The 17,226-nt window shown below is 39.0% G+C and overlaps 1 protein-coding gene across 5 annotated transcripts; it reads right to left on the bottom strand.

The window, feature by feature from the left end:
* Nucleotides 1–433: 433 nt before the first annotated feature.
* On the bottom strand, nucleotides 434–15,790 carry STK17B (serine/threonine kinase 17b). Of its 5 annotated transcripts, none has more exons than XM_027905659.1 (8): nucleotides 15,759–15,790; nucleotides 13,443–13,598; nucleotides 9,501–9,713; nucleotides 6,185–6,329; nucleotides 5,828–5,954; nucleotides 4,876–4,924; nucleotides 3,321–3,500; nucleotides 434–2,849 (listed from the first exon to the last, which is right to left on the bottom strand). In XM_027905659.1, the coding sequence occupies exons 2-8, from the start codon at nucleotides 13,562–13,564 to the stop codon at nucleotides 2,567–2,569; spliced, it is 1,119 nt and encodes a 372-aa protein (XP_027761460.1). In that variant the 5' UTR covers nucleotides 13,565–13,598; nucleotides 15,759–15,790; the 3' UTR covers nucleotides 434–2,566. The 5 variants fall into 5 exon arrangements, with proteins under 5 accessions (XP_027761460.1, XP_027761457.1, XP_027761458.1 ...); XM_027905656.1 differs by having other exon boundaries at nucleotides 13,443–13,601; nucleotides 15,759–15,780; XM_027905657.1 differs by lacking the exon at nucleotides 15,759–15,790 and adding an exon at nucleotides 15,511–15,618 and having other exon boundaries at nucleotides 13,443–13,601.
* Nucleotides 15,791–17,226: the final 1,436 nt, after the last annotated feature.

Raw genomic sequence — 17,226 nt, 5'->3', positions numbered from 1 at the left:
CTCATTAATACTTGGAAATTCCCAGTAATATGGCAGGAAGCAAGACAGACTAACAGTTGCCTGCAATGTATGCATTTACATCCAACTGAAGTTTATGAATGGACAATAGTATTTTTAAATAAATCAAATGCACTTATCCAAAGTAAGTCTGATTCAAGGTATATTTTTGGTTTATATAAAGTACAAATAAAGGCTTCAAAACTTAAACTCCTTGGAAAAGACCAGTTTTCATTTATTTAAAGATAAGCTAGCTCAAAGTAGTAAGAATTGTAAACATCAGGTACTGTGATAAAAATCTTCAGTAATAACAACTATGTCAAAGTGCTGGCATATGCTTTCAGATTTTTCAGACAATAAAAAATAGTTGTAATTTCAATTCAGTAAAATTTTTGTAGAATTTGAAAGTTTAACCATTTTATAAACATCCTTTTTGCCTTTACAGATTTTGACATTGTCTTTTTTACCTTAAGTGAACTTCAACTTCTATGCAAATATGCAATAGTTTGTGTTTTTAATTTACCCAGATCCAACTGGAATCCATGCTGGTGGAAAAAAAACCAAAAAAGTTAAATAAGACTCCTACTGAGAAAAGCTAAGGACTTTGAAAACTAAGGGTAAAAGGTACCTGAATGCAATCCAAGAACTGCCTCCTGCAGAGGGATTTTATAATCCTATACTCTCAGTACCACTGCAAAAAGTTACATGAGAATCAATAGATGGAGGAGACTGAGAGTGGTTCATTTACACCTCAGCACCAGAGCTTTGTGTGTGCTCAATATACTGTTATTTTAATTCACAAAATTAAGTCTTAGAAAACTTTTACTTCTTCTGGCAAACATAAGCTGATAGATCAGTCTCACCTGCCTCACACCTCAGTCTGCTTTTCACTTGTTGACACGACTGTCACCCAAATTAAGACAACAATCCCAAATTCACCCATGCATTATGGTGATACCTTATACTGAAATCTGTTTGTAAAAAACCTGTTCTTTCCTCGTGTGAAGAAAGATAAAATATAACCTTCTACCACCCATTAATTTCACCTCTCAATCGTATATTTTTCCAAAACACCAATCTGCCTAACTATTGACAAATCCACAGGCACACTTGAAAAATATTATCAGATGGTGGTATTTTATTATAGAAAACAAATCCAAATCAAAGACAAATTTAAGCTCTGAGGAGTGGAAAATCCCAAAAATATATTTTAAAGTGACATTTACTTTCAAAATATCTGTAGGAGTTTTAATAGATTCCCTGCACAAAAAGACTTCCAGCCTCTGTTACAATTAGTCACTTATTTTGTCAGTATTAGTTTCAGGCTGTTTAAGACATCACTGGCATTTGCTCTAAGTCAAGACTCACTACGTAGGCATTATTTCCTAAGAGCCTAGAAACAGGAAGTGGAAGGGACATAACTTAAAAAAAATACCACCGAGCAAACCAAATTAAAAGCCTTAAAATAATTATCAGGTAGTTTGTCTTTAAGTACTAACACACTGCTGTCCATTTCTCAGAGCAGGGATGAAGCTGAGTTGTTAGGGGCAACAACTGACAAAGATGCACTGCACTTCTACATTAGAGGGACGTAAAGAAAAGTAGTTAACTGCAGCTCTGCTGGCAAAAATGATTATTTTCAGTTTATTCAGTTACTACTTTTAGCTATAAAGAGGCTTTCTGTTTTGGGGCTCCTTTGTGTGTTTTTGGTTGTTGTTTTGGAGGGGGGTGTTTTGTGGTTTTTTGGTTGTTTTGGGGAGATTTTTTAAGATAAGGAAAAGGTCAGTACAGGTAGATAATATTATTTCAGAGGTCTTATAAAAACAATCTAATAAGTTCATCAAATATTCACATCAGCATAGAAAACTCATCTTCATCAAGCATAACTTACTGGTAAGAAGCCAAGGACCACTAGCAGAAGGACTGACAGTCTACCCGTTTTCTATTCAGGAGCTGCAAAGATCCAACACGGCAAAACCACAGAGTATGGATTACAACCCCTAAGAGGACCAGGTCCACAAGGCAGAAACACTTGCATAACTACCAGCTGTCCCAGAGGGAAAACAGTTTTCCAAATGCCCCAATAGATTTATCAGTCCCAAACCATACCAACTTTAGCCTCTACTTAAAGTGATGAGAAGGGTCACAAGTAAGTCCAGTAAGACAGCTAGATTCAGTTTCCCTGCTCAGAGCAATTTCTTATTAAGGTGAGTCATAAAAGCACGTATGTATGTAACCACAGTTTGGCAAAGGTTGAGTTTAAACAAACTCATTTTCAGGTTTTGGTTTGTTCAGTCTAGCGTCGTTTTTTGACTAGAACTCGAAAAGTGCAAAAATACTTATTTATATCTTCTTTAAAAAAAATAATTCACTTTATTGGCGCTACAACTCCGATTTCTCAGGAGTTAAATCCACTGCCAGCAATGGATAGAAAAGGAGGCACCAGCATAAAAGAATCAAAGTGCATTTCCAGTACGCCAACGCGACATGAATTGGCAAGCCATAATCTTATTTTCACCACTGGAATAGATTATGATGAATTCATTCTGATAAAAGTCTGTATTACACACTAACATAAGAAGTCTGTCGTGAAGTCCTGGGGACACTGCAATGAATCATCGAAACGGAAACGTTTGGAGAGTGTGCTGCTGTCCTCTGGAATGTTTTCCTTGTCTTCCTTGTCGCTACAGGTACCATTACAACTGGATTTTACGTTCCGCTCTTCCGAGCATTTTGCTGTGTGTCCTGACACCTGAGAAGAGCAACAGGTTTCTTCAGGGCCACACAAGAGCGTGAACTCCCCTTGCTGCAACCACAAGTGAGAAAGGCAGTCCGCTGCCGTGGGTCTTTCCCTTTGAAAAAGAAAACGGAAAAAAAGTTGCTTAGGTTCATTTCATAAATACTAAAAACTCCATTAAAATAACTCTGACACATGCTAAGGAATCTTGAGCAAAGCTGACACTAAAGCATCAGTATCACTGTTTTTTCACCACCACCACCTCAGCTGCTACAAAACACATAGTTAAGGTTAAGCAGAGGCAACATGCATCTAAATTTAGTTGACAGTTTCCCCTGAAGCTGGTAAGCTTTTCATCTGAACAAGGAACATAGTCCCTTGGAATGTTTTCAACACGGTATATATAAAAGTACACATGCTTTTGAAGTCGTGTGTTTTTTACTGACCATTGTAAATAGGGATGCTAATGAATATTCAGCCATTAGGTTTTCAAGGAATCAGTGGTATTAGGCATATAAATTAACATTCACTTTCTCTAGGTACTCCACAAATTTAAGACTGTTGCCTGGAAGAGTTTGTTACTTACTCTGGATTTTTTATGAGAAGTTTTTGAATGAAGTCTTTGGCAGGCTGTGAAACCGATGCAAATGTTTCTTCTGAATAATCCACATTAACTTGAGATATATTAAGGTAAGTTTCCTGAATATCAGCTCCCACAAATGGAGATTCTTGTGTCAGCAGCATGTATGAAATTACACCAATGTTCCTGAGATAAGAACACAATGCATAATCCTACCAGAACATCTGAACAATATATCCTGCATATTTATTGTTCTGTAGATCAAACTTCCTGATGTATCCCACACTTTGAGAATAAAAAGCATCATGTGACATCTCAGTTTTATGTGATTCAAGCAGGAATGCACAAACACACACAAGCAGAGCTATGTATGTATCTCAGTGGAGGCATTTTTGAAAAATTCTTACTTTCAATACACCCTTTTCTTTCCACTGAGATTGATAGGAAAGCAAATGCATCCTTTTCATACAGCCCTCTCTTGGACATACAGCAGTTCTGGAGGACAGGACTCTGGGAAGACAGACTTTCTAATCTGCATGTAAATAACCTCCCACCTTTCACTACAATTCTGGATGAAGTATCAAAGACTGAGGTTTAGTCAACCTTTCTGCACGTTTGACATCCGAGCAGTGTTACAATATCCTCTTGCTGAGATGTGTTTCCCTAAGAACATCACATATCATGGAGTCTATTATAAACTTTAGATGGTTTCCTGATGCATAATAAAAATGGTTTTGTGATCAGACAGATCAGGTCTTAGTACCCATTACACTGTGGAAACTGCAGCTGCTGCTGTGTTTGTCGTTCTGAGCAGAGCACCAACAATTTGGTTTTATGTCTTCCCACCAAAACACGCAAATAATAAGTGGTTAAAAAAACATTCATGAACAGATTTAGTTACTATTCTGAGTTGAAAATTTCAAAGGAGCCATTTTAGATCACAGCAACTTTTAAAACTGAACTTTAATTATTAAGATGCTCAAAGAAGAGCATATGAATATTTTATGTTTCTAAGGAAACATCTCAAAGCTAGTCTTTAAACTGACATAGTTCATAAAATTAGTAAGCCACAAATAAAGCTGTGGATCACTTTAAGGTATTTGTCTCATTTTTTATGACTCATTCAGCAGGTATTTCTCTAAAGAGAAAAACTAGAAAGTTAAATACTTTTTATCATTTGTAAAATAAAATTATTTAACAATACAAAAGCAGGGAGGGAAGAGTGTCCAAGAGAAGCTAATACCTGAAGCTTGTCATCCCAGAGTAAGTAATACTTAAAGTATGCTATCCAGCCACTGTTATTGTTCCCTTAGAACAAATACCTTCACTCCAGGCTCAGAAGCCACTGGCATTCCCTTCTAAGTATTCAATAGACCCATATACAGTAATTCCTTGTAAGCCCTGAGTTATATCCTCCCATCTCTCCCCCTCTTTTAGTCAGTCCAGCAGTAGGGTATTCTTGGAAGCCAGAAAAAAAACTGCATCAACGTCCAGATCTGGCCCCTAAGTTGTTAAGTGGCCCCACCTACCTCAATAAAATGAATTAAGATATGCAACCTACCACATGTCTGTAGCTGTGGTAATAGGGTCGTAGTTTAAGATTTCTGGAGCTAAAGAGATGGGGAGAAGAAAAATGCCTTAATAAATAATATTATTCAAACAGCCTTGAATAGTATAGTACATTTCTGGCATTTTTTTGCCAACCATTATTATGAGACTAAACATGCAGTCTCAATAGTTAAGTTTACTACTTTCAAGCCACGAGGGTGCAAAAAAGTTATTTCTGTTTGACTAGACACACAGATGTTTAACTGATTCACACTTAAACAGCACTACATGGCCTAAAGTCTACTCCTAGCCAAGTCTCAAGATGTTTTCTAATCAGAAGTATCCACATAAAACATTCTTCTAAGAGGTTCTGAAGTATATAGCTTTTTAAGGGGAATGCATAAAGCCTTCAGCATGTTAACACCGCAGAAGCAGATGACCAAGCCAATTTTAGGATCAGTGGTTGTTAGCCTGTGCTAGATAGCAAGTTATTCACTGCAGTTTGAAGTGCTCTTAAAATTGAGTGTTGGCAAGTCATGAAGGAAACCCGTCCCTCGCAGAGGGCCAAGTGTTAACGGCAGTCTTTCCCTTTCCAAGGAATATTTTAATCTCATTAAACCATCATACTAAACAACATTCCTAACTCAAAGAACATTTCTTTGTGCATGCTAATGCTGTATTTCAATCCTAATCAAAAGAATTTAACAGCCGAAATTTTTTGTTAAGGGCAGGCACCACAGCAAGCGCTACGGCATGAACTGAGAGAAGCACTTATTGATTTAATTTGGGAGTTTTTGGTGCAAATATTCAATGACTATTCTGAAAAAAGAACTGCTCAAAACATGCTGCTTTGTCCTATAATGCTCTTTCCCCAGTAATGACTGGTAAGTTCATAAGCACATGACATGAACTGTTTGGTTTTCCCCAAAGCACAAGTCAGACATTGTGAAGCAGCTCCTCCATACCCAGATACTCCGTTGTTCCCATGATGTGCCGCAGTTCACTGGAATTCTCAAGCTTCCGGGAAATACCAAAATCTACAATTTTTACATCACCAAGAGGATTGATGCTGCTCAGCAAAATATTCTGAGGCTAGAATAGAAAATATTTGATTCTTAATTAATCAAACGCAATCTGAAAACAGCCCTGTGTACTAAATGACATTTCAGGTTCTATTCTGCAATGCTTATTGTTAAATTTTATTTAAAAATATTTCCTCTTTAACACACCTTTTTCTCTTCATCTTACTTATTTAACAAATTACTTTGATTAACGTAATAATAAATTGAAGTACTAAAATAAAAAGTCTGCTGCAGTCTTACCTTTAAATCAAGATGAACAATATTGTTTTCATGCAAGCAGCAAAGTCCTTCAAGTATCTGTCTTATAAGTCTTACAATATCCCTTTCACCAATCCTGTAATCCAGATCTGGGACACACAAGTCAAATATTTCTCCTCCAGCAGCACTGAAATACATTCAAGTACATTTACATGTTAAGTTTAAATTTTGAATCTTAAGTGAGGAAAATGTTACATATAGCAACAGATATATATATTTACCTAATATATATTTGTAATCTCAGGTTGAAAATATTGTTATTATTACTTTTTTTTTTTTTTACGTATTTATGCCAAAACACATAATATAAGCACTTAGGAAAGGAAAAAAAAAATCTGATGATGCTTTTCCTTTTTTAGTAGCCGGCAAAAGCAGTTGAGACAGCAAAAGAGAACTTTGCTTGAAAACCTCATAATGCTCCGGTACCCTCAAGCATGTTTTCCTATAAGCAAGAAGGAGTATTTCTGGAGTGAGGAAACTGCATACTTGCCTCCTGACATTCTGAGGGAAGACTCAGAGAGGTACCAGGAAGAAAATCTAGCTTGCTACTGCTGATTAATTATACAGCTGCCTAGTCAGTTATTGAGCAGTCCCTTCCAGAACTCTAGTAGACAGAGAATATTCAGAAATGTAAGGACTGAACTCTGTCACTTTGTTTTTAGTGTAGAAATGGTAGATTTCAAAAATAAGATTGACAAGGTTTACGTTTTTACACAGCATCTCAAGTTCATCTTTCTCAGAAAAAGGCTTCCAGAAAACCCTATTTAGTACCATGTAAAGCAGCATGGAAATAACTGTGTTGCACGTGGTTTATTAGTAACACATCTACCCTTGGCTGCAGTGTCAGCTGCTTCCTTTCAGGCTGGGTTTGAAATCATTACTCAGCCTGCTCTAACTGCCTGAAGTTTCTCTCCCTTAAGAATAAAGGGCTACTTCAAAACTACAGATCAGTAAGCCTAACCTCCACTGCTAACAAAATGAATCTATAAAACAGCTAGATGATGGACAACATGAATAAACACAGTCATAAACCTGCTACGTGACGTGTCCGTAATGTCTCCCCTAGTTGACTTTATGATAAAATGTAGATGAGGGAAGAGATGTGGCTGTCATTTACTCCAACTTTAACAAGGTTTTAACCCTCTCTCCCACAGTATTCTTGTATCCAAGCTGCATTATGGTCTGGATGGGTGGACACCCAGATGAGTAAAGAGCTGAAAGCTCTGCAGGAAAGATTTGTGAGTCCTCAGAGACAGCGAGAGTTGAAGTGCAGGAAAGGTCAGCAGCACCTTGGGCTGTACTGGCAGGAGCACAGCCTGAGGCAAGTGACACTGCCCAGCACACCAGACCACTGCTGGAATGCAGCATCCTGGTTTGGGCTTCCCAGTTCAAGGAAGACACGGACAAGGAAGTTCAGCACCAACAGAGAAAGTGAGTAAAAGAGCAAACAGATAAATAACCTAATGGAATCCCACACAGTGACAAACTCTGGACTAGAAGGGATAGCTCAGAAAATTTTGACTGACAATTATTAAGAAATAATAGGACTAATGTGAAGAGCAGTCAAAACAAAAAAACACCATACCAGGATATCATAAGGAGGGCTACTGAGAACAGGCAACAAAACAATGCTCAGTATAAAACCTTAGCATGTAGTTCTGTTTCTTTATCTTCATTTATGTAGGATTAATGATGATACAAAGAAGGGCAAGTAAGAGGACAGATGTCGTTTCACAACAACAAAAACAACCAAAAACCAACCAAACAAACAAAAAACTCAAACAAAACTAAAGAGATATTGACTCTTCAGTTTGGATAGAAGATTGTGGGGAAATGATGCTTACAAAAACACTAAAGCTGGTTTAGAGCCAAACAAAAACTGTTATTCACCACATCCTACAATATAAGAACTCGGAGGCACCTGATGAAACTAGTTGATTAGTTTGAAAAAGATAAAAGAAAATATTTCTTCACACAGAAGATAATGAACACCTGGAATTTATTACCACCAAAGTAGACAGTATCACCAGGTTCAAAAAAGGACAAAACACATTCACACACTTGGACAGGTCCATAAACTGAAAGGAATAAGCAGAAAGGTATTCTAAGAACAATACCTCTGTTTGCTGCAACAAGAGCAAGGAACACGTGCGGGGGGAAAAGTACAGGTAAGGATGAAACGCTTATAAACTATTTTTTAAACTCCTTTCTTGCAACTCTTTTAAAGTACTGCTTCGGAGTTCTGATAACAAGTAATGAACATGAAAAGTTGTTTATTCTGCTACAGGGGAATATGATTGAAGTGTACAATCCCCACTAAAGTAGGAACACTTTACTGCAAGACTTCTGAACACTACAGTGAAGTTAGACCATGAACACCAATGTAGCATAAGGAAGCTGTTTCATTACAGAGCTTTAATAAACAAGAGAGAGTTAGCTGAGCTGAAACAGAAGCAGGAAAATCAGTCTGGCTTTTATGTGAACTTGCACTTTCGGAAGTTCAAAACTTGCCATCTGGACTTTGTCTAGACTTCTACATTATTTATTATCTTAACCTTCACAAAACAACAAATAATATGTTAGGGATCATCTAGTTCCAGGAAAAAAAGCTTTTAAAGATAGAATCTAGCTACATTCTTTGGAAAATTTGAAGGGATTCATAATGGTGTATGCAGACCACCATTAACAGCACTTCAAATACTCTGTAAGTGAAACTTAAAGCCTACAGAGATCTAATTTCAAAACCTGCCTTTTTGTTTCCTACATTCCAAACAAAAATGTACAACAAATACGAGAGATAATTCAAATTCAATTCCCAAATTAGACTTGTTCTTTCAGAGCTAATGAGAAGCTTCAGGGACATCTGAAAAAAATATGGGAATTTTTTACAAAACGGCTCCAAAAGCCAAACAGTTTTGAAACAACAAAACTACTAAATTTAGAAGCTCATAACCCACAAAGCAACTCCCAAGTCTTCAGCCACCAAAAAGCATCAAGTGCTAACTGAAGTTCACAGAGCACAGACGTGCTCACCTTCTTTGAAGTCTGTGTACTTCGTATCAGGACTTGGCTACTCTATTTCTTTTTTTAATCATTTAAGAGGCATCAAAGCACTCTGGACTTTTGATGGGATTCAAGAACATTATCTCCAATCAGCTTGCCCGAAACACTCTTAAAGCAAAAAATATAAACATGCTTAGAAAGTATATCCTAATGAAATAGTAGCATAATATACACAAAAATGAGTATATTGAAAACTACACTCCAATTGTGGAGCGTGTGATGAAGGCATACTTACTATTCCAACACCAAGATTATTTCATTTGTTGTTTCGTAGATTTCATGGAGATTAACTATGCGAGGATTAGATTTCATTAATTCAAGTACAGCAATTTCATGGTGAATTTCTGCTTTGCAGTCTTGACCTCTTCTTCTCTTCTTTAAAAATTTAGCTGCATACTCTTGGCCCGTGGATTTAGCCACACACTTTCTAACCACAGCAGATCTTCCTCTACAAAACAAGAGGGAAAACATTAAGACTCAAGAGATAAAAAGTACATAAATTGCCACTAGAAATAAGAAGGGCATGGCAAATAATTAGAAACAAACAAAAAATGCATTGGGGAATGCCATGCTTGGCCTGTTCTTACATATTCCCTGAACATTCATTTTCAGCCACTGTAGAAGAAAGGACACTAAGCCAGATGAAGCTTTGGTGAGACCCAGAAAAATTCCCTTTATACAGACTAGGTAAACACTAAATCAGAGTATGGGGTTACAGGGACATTCTCACTGTAGGATCACAGAATAACTGAGCTGGAAGGGACTTCTGGAGGTCTCTCAAACCCCCCTGCTTAAAGCAGGACCAGCCATGACATCTTACCAGGTTGCTCAGGGCTTTATTCAGGTTGGCAATATAACATTAAAAAACCCTCAACCACATTTTAACACCTACAAGACACAGTAATGAACAAAGCAAACCCCCTGTGAAATGCAATGAATGAACACAGAAGATAAAGCATATTTATATGTACAGGGGGGCAGGGAGGTTTTCAGTGCAGGAAATTTTAGAGTCACAAAGAGAATTTCCCTCCACAAATCATACAGTATTGCTACAAAAATCCCAGGTATCTGCAAAACGTTTAAAAACATCTTAATAGAAAAACACCCAATACTTAGCATTCTCTTCCTCAATTACAGTTAGACAAAGTGTGCTGCTTTATTTCCCAGCCAACTGCTTAGGTATAGAAACAAATATGTATTCTGGCAAAGAAATGTTTGTAAAAGAAAACCACACAGTGCCGTTAAAACACCAAGCTGATCTTTTTAAAAAATTAGGGGGGAAAAGTGCAGGTTTTTAAGCCAAGTTATAAACTCCTGAAAAAAACAAAACTTTAAAACCACTACTACTGCATTCCCAGAAAAGCCTAGCTGCATTCTTGGAAAGTGTTTTCAAATGATACAAGAGACACTACTTACAAAAAAACAACTTGAATGGCTAAAATAAATTGTCTGAAGTTCTAAAAACAGTATAAAACTATGCACAAAGTACAAGATTTTGACTTATGTTAAAAAAAAAAAAAAAAAAAAAAGAGAGAAGCCTTTCCACCCATATTTTTGTTACCACAGCATACTAAGAACAAACTTAATGGAACAGTTCAGTATGAGTTATTCGAGCTGTGGGTTTTTTTAACTACATTAGCTGCTTTAGAAGCCCTGCTTTGCCTTTTTCCTAGTGTAAAAGCCCCAAGGTTCAAAAGGAACATTTCCCAAAAAAGAAAAAAAAATTGGCTTGTCCGAGGCTTTTTTGAAAAAAATCCAGACTTCAGTATTTAATCAAAAAAGGTATGAGTACCTCATGAAAAAAAAATTTCATTTCCAAAAACCCAGATATTAAGTGGTCTGCACAAACCTGCATTATTAAACATGTAAAGCTGACCTCCAATTATACTACTATAACTTACTTAAAAACAAATTCAACAAAACAGCTTCTCTGTCATCATTTATTTCTACATAAATTGGTTGTAGGATTTCTCTGTCCTTTTTTTTTAAGCACTAGATTTAGAAAAGTAAGGGTAAAAAACTCAAAGGAAAAATTAATTTAAGTGGTGAAAGTTATTTACAGCCTGGCACATGCACGCTCCTCATTTTAGCAATATTTGTAAGCCTGAAATTGCCAGGTTCTTTCCCAATTGAGAAGCGAGCTAATTATTGCAGAACATTTTAAGTTACTGAGATGAATTTCATAATACACCAAAGTTGAAAATACTCCCTGGCCCAGCTTACATTCTTGTTTTAACATCACATCACCCTGTCAACCACAGAAATTTCTCTAAAATTACCGAAGGGGAACTGGTGGAGTTTCATGAGAACAGTAAGATCTTCCCTGATAGTTTTGGCCCATATTCCTCCCGATTGCTGCGGGTTTAACAGCTTTGAAGGGTCAGTGGCATCTCCAGATTGATGATGCAAGAATTTCCACTTGTTTATACTCTATTTGCAGTGTGCCAATTAAGGCAAAATTAAGACAAAGTAAGTGCCCCAGAAATGCAAAGAAGTCGGGTCGGAAGTGCTGCACCGAAGCAAGCAGAGTAGTTCCCACTCCCTGCTGCCTGCAAAGCAGCTGCGTAACCACCGCTCTTTACAGCCCAGTTTTACAAGAAAAACTGATTTCAAGATGTTTTCATATCTCCAGTTATGAACCACAGAAATTTAACAGCTTCAGAAGAAGCCAAGCCATGCACACACCAGGGACAAAACTACTTAACCCACTAAAGAAAACCCAACCTGCCAGCTTCGTGAGTCAGTGTCTTAAATACCAAAGGACCTGGCAGATAAGGGTGTGGGAGGAAGAAATGGGACTTGGGAAGCTTAAGCAGAGAACAAAAGAACTATTTACTACATAATCTGAAGAGGAAGAAGAAAATTGCAAGTGAAAAAAAAAAAAAAGCATATTGAATCTTTTAGACATGCTACAAAGAAAGATGGATTTTTACATCATTTAAGAAGCATTTATACACTGAAAACATTAAAAAACACACACACACAGGCCAGGAAATATCAAAAGTATGTTTGGAAAACATGGTACTCTGCTTCTGTTTTCTCTGCATTTTGGCACTTGTTTTATTATGCCTGGTTTAGCATGCAACAAAGTGTTAAAGAATCCAGTGTGCTGGAATCCACAGAAAATCTATAGTTTTGTTTGTTTTAGATGTCATCTCACAAGTATGTACAACAAAACCCAGCCTTCTAACAATACTGGAGTTCTAGAGGATGGTGCATATCAGCTGCTTCTGCAGAGCCCAGAATTGAAAAGCAGAGCTGACAATAGCTAAGGAAAGAAGAGAGTTACGGGCTGCAATGTGCACTTCTGTGAAAGTCTACCAGATGAAGCACACACCAGAAAAACAGAAAAAAAAAAACCCAAGAGGACAATGAAGGCTAAAGAGCTTACAAAACCACATCCAGAAGAACATCTCTGCTGACAAAACAAGCTGCAGGTGCAAAAGGGTTGCTGCATAGCCCAGCAAAGCACAACTGTGAGACTGATCCGTGCCAGCTCTGTTCCAAGGAGCTTGGACACACTGCCACGGCATTGTGTCTGCATGGCTTTACACCCAAGTCACCGAATATTTTCAGGGTGTGAACTGACACAGTGATTTCAATAGACACGTTCCCTCGTATGTCTGAAACAGTATCACAAATACCAAGAGTCTGAGGTTTTTTGTTATTTCCTATTTTACTGTTGCAAACGTGAGCAAGGGAAGAAGGCTGCAAAGCTACTCTGAAACTGTAGGTTATTCGAAATTGCTTGAGGGTGGGGAGAGAAAAGGTTTTATGGGCTTCAGAAAATTCATCCAAACAATTGGGATCAGCCAACTCAAAATCCCCATTCTTTGTCTATATCAGTCTATGTCATCTCCTCTTCAGTTCCTGTACCTGGAATCTGATGTGTGACTAGACATGGGAAATGCAAGAAAAGGAAGATAATCTCAAATCTACATGCCTATGAAAACATCTCTCTGATGTGGAAAAAGGCTGGCAACTTGTGTCTCACTGTACCTTTTTTCCTGGTCCCTAGAGAACCCATTGGATGCTGCAAAGAAGAGGACTGAGAAGGACACTTCATTCTCCATTTACTCCTATAAAAGTTTGCCAGAAAAATTCTATCACTGTGCAAAGAATTCTCCCGCAGCAGAAATTCCTCCTGCTAAAAGAGAATGCATAGGAACAATCTTACCTTCCTAGCTGCTTCGATTCAAGGGTATAAAAATTGTGGAAATTCTCTGTCTTGATTGCTGTGTGCAGAGGTGTGTCTAACAAGCCAGAAGGGCTTCTATTCTCCAACTTTCTTCTTGACATTGTCAAGGACAGGTGTCTCCCTTCTACCAGTCACCTGCTAAAGCAAAACAATTAAGAGTTTTGGAAATTCCATAATTACAGCACAGGAAAGTATACAAATATTAGAGTTTAGGTCTATAAAACTAGAAGAGCTGTAACTTCACTGTTACCTGAAAACAACACATTTATTCACTGTAAAAATAAAACCTGGAAGGAATACTAATCAAGACATGCTAATTTAATAATTAAACATTTGAGATAGGTTGGGGTTTTTTTTTCCCCTGAAGCATATCTGTAACACACTAGGGATAGGCTTCAATTCTAATAAAAATGCTAATAACTACTTAACTATTAATTATATGTAACTTCTTTTTAACCTTCCTTGAATATAAGCTTTAACTCTTCTTTGGATTCCAGGTAAATTTCAGTAGCTCCTTTAAGTTTACAATTTTAACTGGTATTCCTGTGGAAATTAACCAAAACTCCTTTCTGTTTGTTGACTGCAACATAGCAGGAATAGGTAACAACAGGATAAAGGTGGGTTTTTTTGAAGTGGGAAGATTCACATTTCTTATTAGACTCATTCATAGCTTATCTATGCTTCATTTTTAAGGTCAGGTTAATTGTCAGAAAGCAGCATGAATGGACAATGTTCTCTTTGCAAGTTCAGATCATTTAGAATCAAATGATGTAGTAATCCTGATTAAATTATCTTAATAAACCAGTAGAACAGCACATTATGAAGATACATCCACCCACATTAAGTCTACTACTGTTAAAAAAAACCCAAACCCCATAAAAATACTAGATTTTGGCATTCACATTTACAGGCCTGAAGCATCTCTTCAGGTAAAATGCAAAAGCAAGGCAGAAAAAGGTTACTGAAGGATAACAGAAGTTGTAACTGATGGTTTTTTTTAAGTTAAAGAGCAGGTTTACCTTTACTAGCAATGAAAAAAACCCACAAACAACAAAAAACACAAGGTAAATTACAGTTTAGGGACAGTTAGCAAATTCACAAAAATACACTTTCACTTTTCAAATGACAGAACTGCCCTATCAGAAACTTCTGGGGGAGCACTTGAACTAGTTATGATTCAAATATAATCCACTGCCCATCCAGCATTGTTCACATTCCCGTTCTTGGAACATGGATGTTCATATTGGCACAATTTTGGGTTCAAAGCATTATACAGGCTTTAGCAGGAAAAAGACCCAAGCTACACAGTTTAAAAATATGTTCGAAGTATCATTTGATAAGCATCAAATAGCTTCTTTAAAAATTATCAAGAGACAACAATACAATCTAACACACAAGTCTTTGAATCACTTTGTAACAAACATGCGTTCCTTTTTCCCCAATTATGTGACAGTTTATCATTTAAGAGGCAGATTCTGATGTCTGAAACTTTACTTGACTCTCCCTAGGGCTGTACTTAGCAGATACACTTGAACAGTTAAAAGTTATCTCCTTACTGCAGTACTTCAGCACAAAAATATTTGCATTAGATAACTGACCTAATTGATTAAGAGCTTACCATTATGAGTTTATTACCATTATCAGGTATATTATGTAAACCTTAATTTTATATCCTCATTCTTACAGAGCAACTATCAAGGAGAACTTTTGCCTTATGTTGCACTGACTTTCTCTGGTAATACACCACATCTCTCGGTTTTTTAGCTCAGTATCACCAAGAACAGAAAAAAACATATATTCATAGCAGGCAGAAACCCACATAAGATCCAGTTATCGATGGAATAAAAGAAGGCACAAACTCTGAAACATTAACTATTTCCAAAATTTAAGGTGATGCCTATGTTGTTACACATCGCACCGATGTGTACCAGACATCAGAAACGTGGCTCTTACAGAAATCTTGCAGATTCTCATTAAAAAGATTCTCATTAAAAAGAAAACTTCCCACTAAACTAAGGAAGTTTAACCAGGAAAAAAAAAAAATCACCTCATTTAACCACTCCCGAAGAAGTCAAGCCCCCGCTCCGGGCCGGGGCAGAGGCGTTTGGCAGCGAAGGACCAGGGGCGGCCGCCAGGGCGGGACCGGGGCCGGTGCCCGCGGTCCAGCCCCGACCGCTCTCACGGGCAGCCCCGCGGGGCGGGCAGGCGCGCACCGGCGGGACCCGGCACCGGGCTGGGGAGGCAGCCCCGCTCTCGGACACACACACACACTCAATCACTCACTCACTCACTCACCGCTCCTCGCTCGCCGGTCCCGCTCCCGTCGCTCTTCCCTTCCCTCCACGTTCCCGCTCCCTCGGTCGCTCCCGGCGTTCGAAACGCGCAACTCGCGGGGCGCGGCTGCCCCGGCCGCGCGCGCGCCCGGCCCCGCCCCGCCCACTCCGCTTCCGAGCGGCCAATCCGCGCCCGGCCGCGCGTGCCAGGCGGCCCCGCGATTGGCGGGAGCGGCCCCCGGGGACGGGGAGCGCCCCCTGCCGGCTACCCCCCCACCTTCCCCCCCCAATCATCCTCGCGCTGGCGGCGCGGCAGGTGCGGCGTCCCCGTCCCGCGGCTCCTTCAGAGCAGCGGCCTCTCAGAGCTGCGGGCACCGCGGCGGGACGGCTCCCTTGGTGTTCCCGCGGGTCGCCGTCCCTTCCCGGAGCCGCGGGACGGCGTCTGCAGCGTTTCCGCTCCGTCGGGATGCGGGGCTGTGCCGGAGCCCCCCCGGCCGCGGCGGCTCCGCCGTGTGCGCTCCCCGGCCTGGCCGATCGCGGTTCGGGTCGTGACGCAGCCGGCGAGGTCTCGGGCGGCCGCAGCGCTGGCTGAGCCCAGATAAAAACAGCCTGGGAAACCATTTCCCACCGGCATCTGCAGGGAGCTTTACACAAGTACACGTCTCACACGGAGCCTGCTTGACAATTTCGTGCATACAAGTGGCAACTGCGTCTTCAGAGCATCGTGCTTCAAGGAGCCCAGAAGGAAAAAAAAAAAGTTAAAAGACTTGAACTTGTAGTTTCAAAGACCCTTTCTGAGGATTCAGAATAGCCCAGAGCGTGGTTTAGAAATTATCTGAAGTTAGAAAGTGTTCTAAAATAGCTGCAATTTGTTTGTCAAATTGATTTTCTCTGAAGCAATCCAACCAGCTGCTCTAGAAATTTGCAAACATCCGTTTTATAATAGATTTGTCATGAAGACAGTAATAGTAATGTAGCATCAGAGTTTAGGAGTTCTGTATTTAATTTCAGCAGTGCACCATTAGAGGTACTGGGTTAATTTTGTTTATGCCATGGCACTGCCAGCGAAATGCGTAATTGCTATGTTAATGGTGAGTAAAGTACATAAGTCACATTGTCACAGCTTGCATGAAGATGAAAGTAGTATAAACGAAGATAAGATATGCAGTTTGAGAAAGCAGAAACTATTCTTGAAGAGTTCAGAATATGTTATACCATGTAGGTGAAACAAGTATACCTACTAAGAGCTGCCTTTCAAGTGTAACTTCTGCTCGCTTGAACTTCCATCTAGATTTTTAGCACTTTGAGCTGTGGGTATTTTTGATAAAATCAGTCTAAAAATCTTTACTCTCTCCCACAGAGTTCCACAACATGACTCGAACCCTGCAGACTTCGAGATCGCACCTTTTCTTCATTATAACACAACCTCAAATACATCTGTCAAATAAAAATACAACACACGGACAAGATTGGTTTTGTTGAGGAGTGCT

The sequence above is a fragment of the Empidonax traillii genome, unplaced genomic scaffold (genome assembly GCF_003031625.1).
Source record: "Empidonax traillii isolate 1590-97213 ecotype Southwest subspecies unplaced genomic scaffold, ASM303162v1 scaffold1190:size157544, whole genome shotgun sequence".
In the NCBI taxonomy this organism is placed as follows: domain Eukaryota; kingdom Metazoa; phylum Chordata; class Aves; order Passeriformes; family Tyrannidae; genus Empidonax; species Empidonax traillii.
This window is presented reverse-complemented; position numbering and strand designations above follow the sequence as displayed.

Bases quoted from the DNA above. Each gene is read 5' to 3' on its own strand.
- STK17B (XM_027905659.1), bottom strand. From the start codon at position 13,564: ATGTCAAGAAGAAAGTTGGAGAATAGAAGCCCTTCTGGCTTGTTAGAC. The intron at 9,714-13,442 runs GTAAGATTGTTC...CTTGTTTTGTAG, and splicing joins GAATCGAAGCAGCTAGGAAG to AGGAAGATCTGCTGTGGTTA. The intron at 2,850-3,320 runs GTAAGTAACAAA...TCTTTTTCAAAG, and splicing joins CTTCTCATAAAAAATCCAGA to GGAAAGACCCACGGCAGCGG.